Below are 12199 nucleotides of genomic sequence, written 5' to 3' on the forward strand. Positions count from 1 at the left end.
TAAAGTATATTCTGTTTGCTTTGTTGAAGATTTGAAGTATAAAAGTATTTAAAATATTAGTTTATTTAACTAATTGTTTTAACCATTTTTTTGTTATTGTTTCAAGAATTAACCATTCATTTCACCGCTTTTTAGCTATGTATAGCTATGTATGTAGGCTATATAAAGCTCTAATTCATTATATTCAGCTAACCATTTTAACGTATTTGCTCATTATTTTTACCCTCTTATTTTCCTGACTCAGGTTGACCATGGATGTATTCATTAGTGTACATTTACTAAAGGTCAACATGACATGATTATCACTTTGCATTGGTGGTAATTGCTAACAAAAATATAGTGTGTGGATTACTATAATGGCAGGGTTTTTTTTAAGTACCTCCTAGCAGCTGTGCAAGTATCCCTTGGGGAACATGTTTTCCTGTTTGCAAAAGACTGACTGTTCCAGTGAATAATAACACCCTTGTTTGCAGTTACATCTGCTGCCAAATGAATATTGAAATGACCAATGACCAATAGTACAAAGTGTCCAAAGGAACACTTAAAACTTGACACAGTGAATTGCTATTTGACTTGTTAAAAGAAAAAAGAAAAAAGAAAAAACAAAACGAACCATTAATTTAATTCAATATCTTCTGGGACACTCACCTCATTTCTAAGTTAATTACCACAACCAGTATCTACTGCAAACTACAGTTCATAATCTTTTCCTCACAACAGAGTAAAAGCCCCTGAGTCCAACTCCTTTTGCCTGTTATTTTTGCCGGTTTACTACAGCTAATGACTGGAATCTGTTACAAAAAGCACCTAAACTTAATAAATTTTATCACAGTCTCAGCTTTTAGTATTTACTTCCAGCTGTTTTTAATGACACCTGAATATTACCTCTGATCAACTGTTTTTAAAGGCCTGCTTATAATCACCTTTAATGGCATTCTTATTTAACTGTATTTTTTGTTTCCATTCCCCCTACAAGTGTTGTGTAAATGTGTAAATAACAAGTTGTTCTTTACATCTTACCTGAAAAAAAAGCTTGTTTTCACATTTTACAATTTCTAATTTACAAGGAGAATAACCACTACACAAATGAGCATATAATATGTTTTTGTGTACCCCAGTATCCATACAGAGACATGGATGGGAGTAAAGTGGTCCTCCATCTGATTCACATCACCATCAACACACTGAATGCCCAGTATCACAGCTGTCGCCCCCACGCCACGGCAGGACCCCTCTACAGCGACAACTCCAACATGAGCCGCTACAGCGAGAAGGAAAAAGGTGGAAAAAATGTTATCGTGCTTTTGTAATATATTCAGATAAAATTATATGGTAACTAAACTATGATTAACTTTTAAATCATTACCCCGCCCCCTAAACGGAAGGCAAGGGGTATTGTTTTTGGTTCGGTTTGTTTGTTAACACTCTAGCAGTAAAACTATTGATTGAATTCATACCAAATTGAGTTTATAGATTGCCAATGACCCAGAATAGATGTGATTACATTTTGGGAAAAGTAGGTCAAAGTTCAAATTTTTTCATGAATTTTTAAAGTCACCCCCCCCCCCATTTACTTATAATAGGCAAAATTTCAAATGTCTATAAAAACATTAATTTTGTTTCAGTTTACTTCAAGCTTGGCACATATATAGAGGTAATTGATATGCTGACATTAGCACATGCATAGACATGATGACGTCAGCTGGATCAAAGCCAAAATAAGATACAATACGTGCGAGGGGCGGGGTTTGTTGTGCCTGGCACCACTTATTACTTAAGTGCTTTGTAGAATAAAATTGATTATATAGTTATGTTCTTCTTTAGTATTTTCTTTGTATATTTAACTTTTATGTATCTTATTTTTAAGACAGTAACTTTAATCCCAATTTAGACCTTTTTTTGGGGGCAGGACAGATGTAAATGTGAGAAGACCAGTAAGTTCTGCTATTCAAAGTATTAAATACAGATTAAAGTCGATGCGAAGTGCCCTACCATGTTGATGCTTATTATCAGAGGTTACTCATGAGGATATAAGGAACTTTTTTTGTCATTGCAATTTCCCGCAATGGAATTATTTCTGCCTTTCTCAAAACATGCAGCAGGACACATAAATAAAAACAGCATTAAAAGAGCAAAAACTATAAACTCCCCAAGAAAAATAATAAAAAGGTCATAATAAAAGTAGAAAAAATAGTACAAACAGTAAACTGTGGCTCAAACAGTCTAGTAATCAATACCTAAGAAAAATGAGGAATGTTACAATAAATACAGTAAATACAATTAAAATGCATATACAGTATAAAACCAGTTTACTGTCAGTGCTGATGATGTGATAATTGACGGAATGTCCTTTTACAGATACACAGAAATAAGGCTTGTCCTCTCTGAAGGTTTTAGATGTTTGTTATTTCCAGTATACCCTGTACTCATGTTAACTTTCTATATTTTTCTTTCTAATCTCAGAGGAGGATAGTGTTTTTGACGAGTCCGATGTCCATGACACGCCGACCGGTGTAGCTAACAAGGAGTCCCAGACCTTCTTTGCTCGTCTGAAGAGGATAGGTGGCAGCAAGTCTGTAAAGTACCAGCCAGTAGAGCTGAATGCCAAGAAAAGTAAGAAGCAGAGTGTAGTATTACAGTGCATTGATTCGTTTTTTCAAGGCAGCGTATTGTTGTGATTGCAGAAGGCTTGTTGCTTTCGCTGCAATAAAGTCTCATTTTTCTTATGTGTATCAGGTGACATTGAACTGTCCGAGTACCGTGAAGCGAGCGCCCTTCAGGACAGCATCCTGCACTGTGTGAGGGAGGAGAGCACCAGGAAGAAGCGCCTACAGGCCATGCACAAGCAGAAGTCTCTGGACATATCCAATACAGACTCCATCCTTTTCAATTTAGACGAACACAGACGCAAATCCTGCATCGATCGCTGCGACCTTCAGGCGCCCCCTGTGGTCTTGCCTCCGTCTTCTACCATTTCCCACAGCAGGCATCATGGGAAAGGATCCTCTGACAGCTCTTCAGTTCGGGTGGAGGGCAGTGATTCTGTGGACCGGCGAGGTTCTCGTGGAGCCCAGTCCGACACGTCCAAGCCCGTCATCCCAGAGGTCCGTCTCAGCTGTATGGAGACTTTTGAGGACAAACTGGATCAGGGTTCTCTAGTGGGGTCAGCTCAGGGGAAAGAGGATCCAGACCTCATCGATCTCTCCTCTGATTGCACTTCCATTCCAGAAAAACACTCGCTACTCTCCATGTCTGACAGTGACTCATTAGTGTTTGAACCGTTGCCTCCTTTGAGGATTGTGGAGAGCGATGAGGAATTTGACCTTAACACCATCATAGGATCCAAGTTTAACGGAAGCCCCAAGATCTCCGCCTCCCCTGCCAGCAGTAACACCTTACGGTTGTCCCCTGTGGTGCAGGTGAGTGTGGAGGATTGTTCCAGTGACAAAAAGGTGGCCGGGGAAGGCTCAGAAACACAATTATTTGCAAGAAAACCATACCGTGTGACACCCAGTACCTCTTTGGATTTACCTGAAAAACCAGAAAATTTGTCCCATGAAAGTCCTATGACCCTGAAACAGAAGCGAGACCTGCTGAAGAAGACACCGCATGTCCCGGACACCTCTTTAGATGACACATCTGAGGAGTTGAGGATAGGGACAAGTCCATCAGGTAGGACTGTGTTTTTGGGCATCCCAGAGGACAAAGCGGAGCCTCTATCCTCACCAGAAAAAAGCAAGAGCAACAGCAATGATGAAGAAGAGTACGGGGATGATGAGGAGGATGATGACATGGGTGATGAAGTGGACAGTGACCCCAAGCCTGACGCCACGGATGACAATGATGAGGCAGAATTTAAAATCCAGATTGTACCACGACAACGTAAGCAGAGGAAGATAGCCGTGAGTGCGATCCAGAGGGAGTACCTGGACATCTCCTTCAACACATTTGACAAGTTGGGTGGTGAGCAGACCGCAGAAACTGGTAAGAAGTAAAAAAAAAACATTACATTATTTAGGTTGTACCGTATCTGTTTGCTCTCGTCTAAGATTTGAGGAGGCTAATCTACACCTTTTAGAGGCATCGCACTTTTTTAGGCTGTGTTTTTATTTGTTTATTTCCTTCCTCTTGTGTTTAGGTTTTAAATGCATAAATGAACCACATAAAATTTGTGTATTGCATAAAGGCTTTTTGACTTTGTCAGGAACCTCTTTTTCGACAAAATAATACAAAACATTTTTTTTCACTAAATTATGAAATGCTCTGGTTGAAATTATGACCTTTGTGTTATAAAATAAGTTATAAAAATAAGATTATAACGCAATAATTAGAGCCAAAACTGAAGTCATAAGTGCATTGTCAGCCAACGCACTGACAGCCAGCTCCTCTAACAATCATGTGAGCTTTTGGGGATTCTCATTTTGCCTTGTTATCCAGTATACTTGCACAAAAACAAAACAAAACAAGCAAAGAGGTCCATTCAGTATTGAGTTGGTGATTTGCAGAGTGCACATCAATGGGTATACTGACAAAAAAAAAAAAAAAAAAGGCCCAGAGGCTCACACCAAAAATATTAAAACCAATATTTTCATGGATTAGGAAGCCTAACAAGATAACCAAGAGATGAGAAAAAATTGGATGACAGAAAATAGTTTTTAGTGTATTTTACAGCTGATTTAAGACATGGGCCAAAACCCACCTGTTAACATAAGAGATGGTAACAGAAAGCTAACACAAGATGAAGGTTAATCTTTATTTATCCAGGAAAAATTCACAAAGGAGCACTGGCCAAGATAGGTAGCAGCAAATACAACACACAGTTACAAGATTACACAGTTAAAACATGTAGAAGGGACATATTTGACAATAAATAGTTAGTAAAAGTAAAGAAATGTAGAAAATCTGCTCACAACTCTCCAGTTTGTTTTAGTGAAGTTGTATTGCCAGTGTGTAAGGTAGTGTAGTTACATGTAGATTTGCACATGCGTATGTACAAAACCAGATTGATTTTTTTTTTAATTTAACCTTTATCGAAACAGGAAAGATAAATTCAGATCAAGAGTGTCTCTTACAACAGTGTCCATATCAGACATACATGCATACACAGTATAATCATACAATTCTCATGGCAATCATTCAAACAAATGAAACACTTTAACTTTCTTGTCATTTTGCAATTGATTCAAGCAAGGAAATGAGCAAAATGAAATGTTATTTTTTCCAGTTCAGTATGAGCCTTTTTTAGTAAGGAGACGGAGAAGGAATGAAGACTGTAACTGTAAAATATAACATGCCATTCATTTTTCAGTGGAAGAGGCAGACCAAACCATGTATAGAAGAAACAATGAAGTGGGTTCTTTAACATTCATGATGAACCCCAGTGCTCACCAGTACCCAGAGCATGTACAAGCATCGAAAAGATGCATGTAGGTCAGACTGCTGTAGTCTGACACAGATGTAATAATATATAAAAGAGAATAGGAAATTACAAAGCATAGCATGAGTTGATACCAAATTTGGCATCATTCTAGTGATGGAGAACCAGGCCCTAACATCTGTAAATAAAAGCCATCCCATTCCTCATTAATTATAAAACTGAGAAATGAAATGAAGACTGGTGTACACACAAATATCTGAGCCAATTTAATATTTGTTGGAGGATTAAATAAAATATTAACAAAATATAATGCTGTTTATCAAAAGCACATTTCTTATCTCTCTTTCTACACCTGTGAACATAGACAGAAAAGTGGCAGCAGGAAGTCCCTATTTGGCCTCCAAGAATAGGAAAATAATAACCCAGTACGAGGCTTTTAAGATAAAACATACACAATCATCTATTTAACCATCATGGACCAAAGCCATGTCCTGATCTAAAATGCTTGTTAATTTTTCTACCACTAATCTGATCAATACATGTAAATGATTTAAGGAAAAATACAGTTTTTCAGCTTTTCACCAGCTTCACATGTGTTTTATTTTTCCATACTGAAATCAGTAAAACCCATGTAATGACAGTGGTTGTCAAAGCTTGTTTTTATGTTGATTAATGATATATTTTGGTGAAAAAGTCACTTTTTCTTCAGTTTTCTGTGTTCTGAGATAATATTCATTGACTTTACTCTGGGCTTTAATAAACTTCTACATGATTAGTATGATGAATACAGAAAAATACCTGATTTGCACTGAAAAATGCAAAATGTAGAGGATAATATTATAATTAGTGCTGTCAAATTATTACATTTTTAAATCAGATTAATCACAGGGTTTCTGTGGATTAATTTTGATGAATCACAATTAAATAGTATTCATTTTTAATCTATATTAATCATGTTTCATTTTGCATAAGCAAACAAACTCAAGAAAGAAGGGGAGATATATGCACTTAACGTGTTTATTGAACACCTTCAACAGTTTCAACAAAACTACTTTAAACAACTGTTCCGTCTTGGTTTTATTTACTCAAATTTCCCATTGAGAGAACCAACATGCTGTTTAGCGTCTTCCATCTTTCTGGGATGGTTCTGCTGCCTGTCACTATCGGATCAACTGCCCATTTGTTCATGTGCGACTCTAACTCTACTTGGACAAACTGCCCCAAATGTGTTACCAGAGACATTCAGAGTCCTTCTGCGCTGCAGATGGATTAATTGCGTTAAAAAATGTATCATTAATCATTTTATTAATTTATCAGATTAATCATGATGATGGATTAATCCGCATTAATGGAATTAATTTTGACAGCCCTATTTATTATAAATGGTGATAAATCACTTAGGAAAGAGGACATACAGAGAAAAATTAATTTGTAAGTCAACTCATACTAGGTTTTTAAAAGTAAAAATACCTAGATTTTTGTAGTGGGATACAGACACAACACTGATGAGTGATTGTTCATACTACAAATAAAGGTGTATTGTTATTGAGTATGATAATGCAGCACTGGTCAAAAGTGACCTAACCTGCAGATGGATTACACAGTTTCTCTTCATATCCAAAATGAACTATAACCATGTCTCTACTAGGAGTGGTAGAGGAGATGAATCAAATTCGCAAAAGTAAAAATATTGCTGAATAAGCATTTAAAACCCTGGTGCTGTTCTTTCACATTACAGGCTTCAGATGCTCTCTTGAACATGTTTAGTCTGCCTCAAATCTTAATTCCGCTTTCTGTTACAGCTGTGTGTTGTCCTGTTGTGTGTGTGTTTATATGTTATCACTTTTCCTGTCATGCAAACACATCAGTGACAACCAACTACTCTGAATTCATTTGAATGTAGTAGAAGAGAGAGTGGCACAATGACATTTAACAAAACACTAAAGGTCATGAAACAGGCTGCTAGTAAATAAGCATTAGAAGAACATAATATTATCCCGACAGCAGCCACTGATGCAGGTTTATTTTACTCAAAAGTACTTATTATTTGATCCTCTTGCACTGAAAGGCATATATTGAGATACCAACGGCCTGCCCGTTATTCACCCATATTGCCTTACAGATCACAAAGTTCTTTCTACATTGGAAAAGCCACGAGAATCTGCCTCAGCCCCAACGCTTGAAGCTGCTATGCCCGAAACAAGCCACCGCTCTTCAGTATCAAGTACGATCCAAATACTTTACTCTCACTCTCCGAATGAGCTGTGATCGACTTTTGTCAGAAAACACATCGAGGACCCCTACATTATACACACTCTTATGTAGGGGTGTCAAAATCAGCCGCATACTGCCCAATGTGATCTCAAGTGGGCCGTACCAGTAGAATAATGGTACATTAACCTAGAAATAATGACAACTCCATTTTTCTCTTTGTTTAAGTGCAAAAAAGTAAAAATACATTATAATTACAAACTATTCTTTCACAAAAAAATTAACAATCATGAACAACGTGAAATTTCTGAAGAACAGTATTAGCATTAGCATTTACACATGTGCATTACAATTCCCAGATCACTCAAAGCATTTAGTGCCAGGTATAACATTGTTAAAATTGCACATATTTTCCTTGCAAAATTTCAGGTTGTTTATAGGTTATTTGCATTTTTTCTGAAAGGATAATTTGTAAATGTTAACATTTTCACTGTGTTATTTTACTGTTGCAAATTTTCATACAAAAACAAAGTAAAAAATTAGATTTGGCATTATTTATAGCACAGGTGTCAAACATGCGGCCCGGGGGCCAAATCCGGCCCACCAAAGGGTCCAATCTGGCCCCTGGGGTGAATGTGTGAAATGCAGAAATTACACTGAAGATAGTATCAATCAAGGATGTGAAAATCATTTTAGGTCAGTTCAATCTAAAGTGGGTCAGACCAGTAAAATCCAATCATAATAACCTATAAATAATGAAAACTGCAATTTTTTTCTATTTTAGTGTAAAAAAAAAAAAAAAAAAAAAAAGGAAAATTACACAAAAATGTTTACATTTACAGACAAGCCTTTTACAATAATGTGAATAACCTGAACAAATATGAACAACCTGAAAAGTCTTTAGAGTAGTATGTAGAATTGTACCAATATTCTGCCTGTTATTAAATGTTTTGTACGTTTTTGATCTACTGTGATCTGTAAGTTATAATGCACATGTATTAATAATAAACTGAGATGTAATATTGTTAACATTGCACCTATTTTTCATAAGAATTTTTAGGTTGTTCGTATTTGTTCATGATATCTTTCAGTATAGTTCATAGATGTAAACATTTTTATTATGGAATTTAACTTTTTTCACTCAAAAGCACAGGAAACTTTGAAGTTGACACTTATCCTGTTATTTATATTATTTTACTGGTCTGGCCCACTTTATATCATATTGGGTTGAATGTGGCCCCTGAACTAAAATGAGTTTGACACCTCTGATTTATAGATTTCTATGATATTACCTTAGTGGTCTGGCCTGCTGGAGATTGAATCGGTCTGTATGTGCACACTGACTGTTAATATCTTCAGTGTAATTTTGGCACTTTGAAAATTCATTCTGCAGACTGGACTGGACCATTTTGGCATGCCAGTTTTGGCCTGCGGGCTATATGTTTGACACCCCTGCTCGTATTTCTATACCTTTACATAGCAAATGTCTCACTGGAGCTGGAAATGTGCAGTAAAAGTCAGATGATTTTTTATTTATAAAACCTATCATTGCATGGAGACAACATATAACTTCCTTTTCAATGCGTTTTCTAATTAGCTTTACTCTAAAGTATTAATATATTGGTTGAATTCCAAGAATAATAGTGTATAACAGTGTTACACTACATGTCTTTTCATTTGAGTATGTTTCTTGTTTCCATATAAGACCCTACACTCTCACTGGTATAGCTGATGTGTGCATTTCACCTGAGGTATTGCTTTCTTTGTCTGACCTTTAGCTCAGTACCGTCAGGTGAAACGAGGCTCTCTGGGAGCTCTGACCATGAGCCAGCTAATGAAGAGACAGCTGGAACATCAATCCAGTGCACCACACAACATCAGCACCTGGGAGACAGGTCAGTGTGATGCTGAAGCTGACACCTGATAAGTGCATCTCAGCAGCAGCCTGGATTCTCGTCTTTTATTCCTTTTGTTCTTCCTCTGTAGGCCCAACAAAAACCAGCCTGCTCTCTGCTCCCAGCACTGTCAGTATGTTCGTCCCAGCGCCTGAGGAGTTCATAGACGAGCAGCCCACCACAATGTCTGACAGGTGAATGAATCAGTCATGAGCGCCTCATCTTCACAGTGTCATCTTAATGGCTAAGCCTGTCTGATGTCGTTCTGTGTGATGCACCAGGTGTCGGGACTGTGCTGCTGTGCTTGAGGAATATGACGAGGAAACTCTTGGCCTTGCAGTCGTGGTTCTTTCTATGTTCATCCACCTCAGTCCTGATTTGGCTGCACCGATGCTTCTCGACATTATGCAGTCTGTGGGCAGGTACAGCAGCTCCTGTAACCCTCTGCACAATCTACATCCACACAGCACTTCACCGTTAAATGAAGTTTCATAACTCACCCTTAGAACTCATGCATAATTCATACCTGAGGCCTAATCCAGTGCTTTAACTTCTTTCAGGTTGGCATCCAGCGCCAATTTTTCTGGACAAGCAGAGAGGTATGAAACCTGAAAACCACCACAGCAGTTTGCCCAGATATTCACTGCGCTTATATATGAGTTTAATAATAGATGTAAAATGTGACTTCCTGCCTGTCCTACACCATCGTTCTCCCTGTGATGTGTTTTCCAGCATGTTGATCCCAGGGAATGTAGCAGGGGTGGCCAAGCAGTTCCTACGCTGCATGTTCCACCAGCTGGCCCCTAATGGCATCTTACCCCAACTCTTCCAAAGCAACATCAAAGGTTGGCTCACAAATAATCCCACATGTCTGATCAGCTCATCCGATATCTGATTTGTAATGTTAAGATCGTCATTATTCCTCTGGCTCCTTTATGTCTTATTTCACAGATGGGAGTTTTTTGAGAACACTTGCATCTTCGCTTATAGATTTCAACGAATTAAGTTCAGTTGCAGCCCTCAACATGTTACTTGAGGTAGGATTTTTTTCCTGTCTTCTTCTATATATGTAGACAGCAGGTGGAGCTCTTGTCAAAGCAGAAGCCTCTGTGTTTCCAGCTACAGCATAAGCCTGTATAAAACAACAAATCAGTGTGATGTTCAGGAAAACCTGCCTTATACAGTAGCAATGGGCCACATTATTGGTAATGTATAATCAAATAAATGACATAGATATGAGCTCATGGATGCATTCACTCACCCGAGCAATCATCAGCACTTCACTTCACTGCTCCCATCATGAGCATTGTGATTGATCAGTGCTGAATGATCAGTTAAATGGAAATATCTTCAGTGTATAGTATTTCCTTATATAACCCAGTAATGGTTTATGCCTCTGTGCCCCCCAGGGACTGAACAATAAGAAGAGTCTACCAGCAGGGGGCACAATGCTGCATTGCTTAGACAACATTGCCACCTTCATGGAGGCTCTCCCAATGGACTCCCCTAGCAACCTGTGGACAACCATCTGCAACCAGTTCCAGACCTTCCTCACTAAACTGCCCTCTGTGCTTCCTCTGAAGGTAGATATTGACTCTTCCGTTCACTTAGTCATGGTCTGATATGGTTTAATGTGATTATGGCAGGAGGAAAAGGCATCTAGCAGTGCCCTTGTCGGGTTCAATAGAACAGAGTCTTAAAATTGTAATTGATTTGACTCTGCTGCTTTTGACCTTGGAGGTTAAAATTAGTGTACTAATCAATTTACTGCAGATTCACTGCAGACACATTTAAAAACAGTCCAAGACTATGGCTATGCATCATGCTGTTATTTCATGCTCCGTGCACAATGTTTGGAATTAGAAACAAAATGTAAATATTTCTCTGTTTGTGTGTTTCATTAGTGCCCCATGGACTCCAGCCTGAGGATTATCATTTGTCTGTTGAAAATCCCAACCACAAATGCAACCAGGGTACTTACAGAACACAATTTTAAATATTGATTTGTTCAAGTTCTGGCTGCTATCATCTCACCATTTCTTTTCCTCTTCTCTCCTGCAGAGCCTCCTGGAGCCTTTCTCCAAGCTGCTGAGTTTTGTCATTCAGTATGGCATGTTCAGCCTCTCCTACCTGGTAGAACTGTGTGGCCTATGCTACAAAGCCTTTAACAAGGTACAATATGATATATAATTATAAATATAAGAAATGCAGATTAATGGAAACCCGGTAGTTATCCCTCCTTAAAGAGTTAAACCTTTTACACTAATCAGCAGTGTTAAAAATGTTGAGGTCCTGTTTGCAGGCCTCCTCGTCATCACTCTTTTGCTGTTACACCTACTGCCCTGACTCTCCAGTCAGCCAGATATGTGGCCATGTGTCAGAGGTGATTAAGTAGGCAATCAGCCAGTATTGATTAACATGATTAGTTGGTGTGCTAAAGTCGAGGATGTATGGTGTATTTCTGAGTGGCTGTCTCAGACAAAGATGGAGCCAGGGCTGTCTGCACTGTTTGGCCAGATAGATCCTCAGTCCTCTACCACTGTCAACGCTGCATGCTTTATGTCTCCTGCAGTATTGATTTTCTGCACCGTCCTTAATTCCTCACCGTATAATATCCGCTTTTCAAAACCCAGAGTCACTATGAGAAATTGCTTTTGGAACCTGTCCTGTGCAGTTGTTTAATGGAGAGGTGAGGTTTCTGGGAAGCACAGGAAGG

General features: G+C 38.3%; 1 protein-coding gene across 7 annotated transcripts in view; it reads left to right on the plus strand.

Annotated features, from left to right (window-relative positions):
• unc79 (unc-79 homolog, NALCN channel complex subunit) overlaps positions 1-12199 on the plus strand; it is a 46064-nt gene that overhangs the window by 29087 nt on the left and 4778 nt on the right. For 6 of the 7 annotated variants that reach the window (XM_030126758.1, XM_030126759.1, XM_030126762.1 and 3 more), the window contains 13 exons: positions 1119-1281; positions 2464-2613; positions 2737-3984; positions 7500-7601; positions 9367-9483; positions 9575-9677; positions 9765-9905; positions 10044-10082; positions 10216-10328; positions 10435-10520; positions 10893-11066; positions 11388-11456; positions 11545-11655. In XM_030126758.1, the coding sequence (XP_029982618.1) occupies positions 1119-1281; positions 2464-2613; positions 2737-3984; positions 7500-7601; positions 9367-9483; positions 9575-9677; positions 9765-9905; positions 10044-10082; positions 10216-10328; positions 10435-10520; positions 10893-11066; positions 11388-11456; positions 11545-11655 (2616 nt within the window). The remainder of the gene's footprint in view (positions 1-1118; positions 1282-2463; positions 2614-2736; positions 3985-7499; positions 7602-9366; positions 9484-9574; positions 9678-9764; positions 9906-10043; positions 10083-10215; positions 10329-10434; positions 10521-10892; positions 11067-11387; positions 11457-11544; positions 11656-12199) is intronic. The other variant, XM_030126760.1, reaches the window with a different exon arrangement.

The sequence above is a fragment of the Sphaeramia orbicularis genome, chromosome 22, assembly GCF_902148855.1.
Source record: "Sphaeramia orbicularis chromosome 22, fSphaOr1.1, whole genome shotgun sequence".
NCBI lineage: Eukaryota > Metazoa > Chordata > Actinopteri > Kurtiformes > Apogonidae > Sphaeramia > Sphaeramia orbicularis.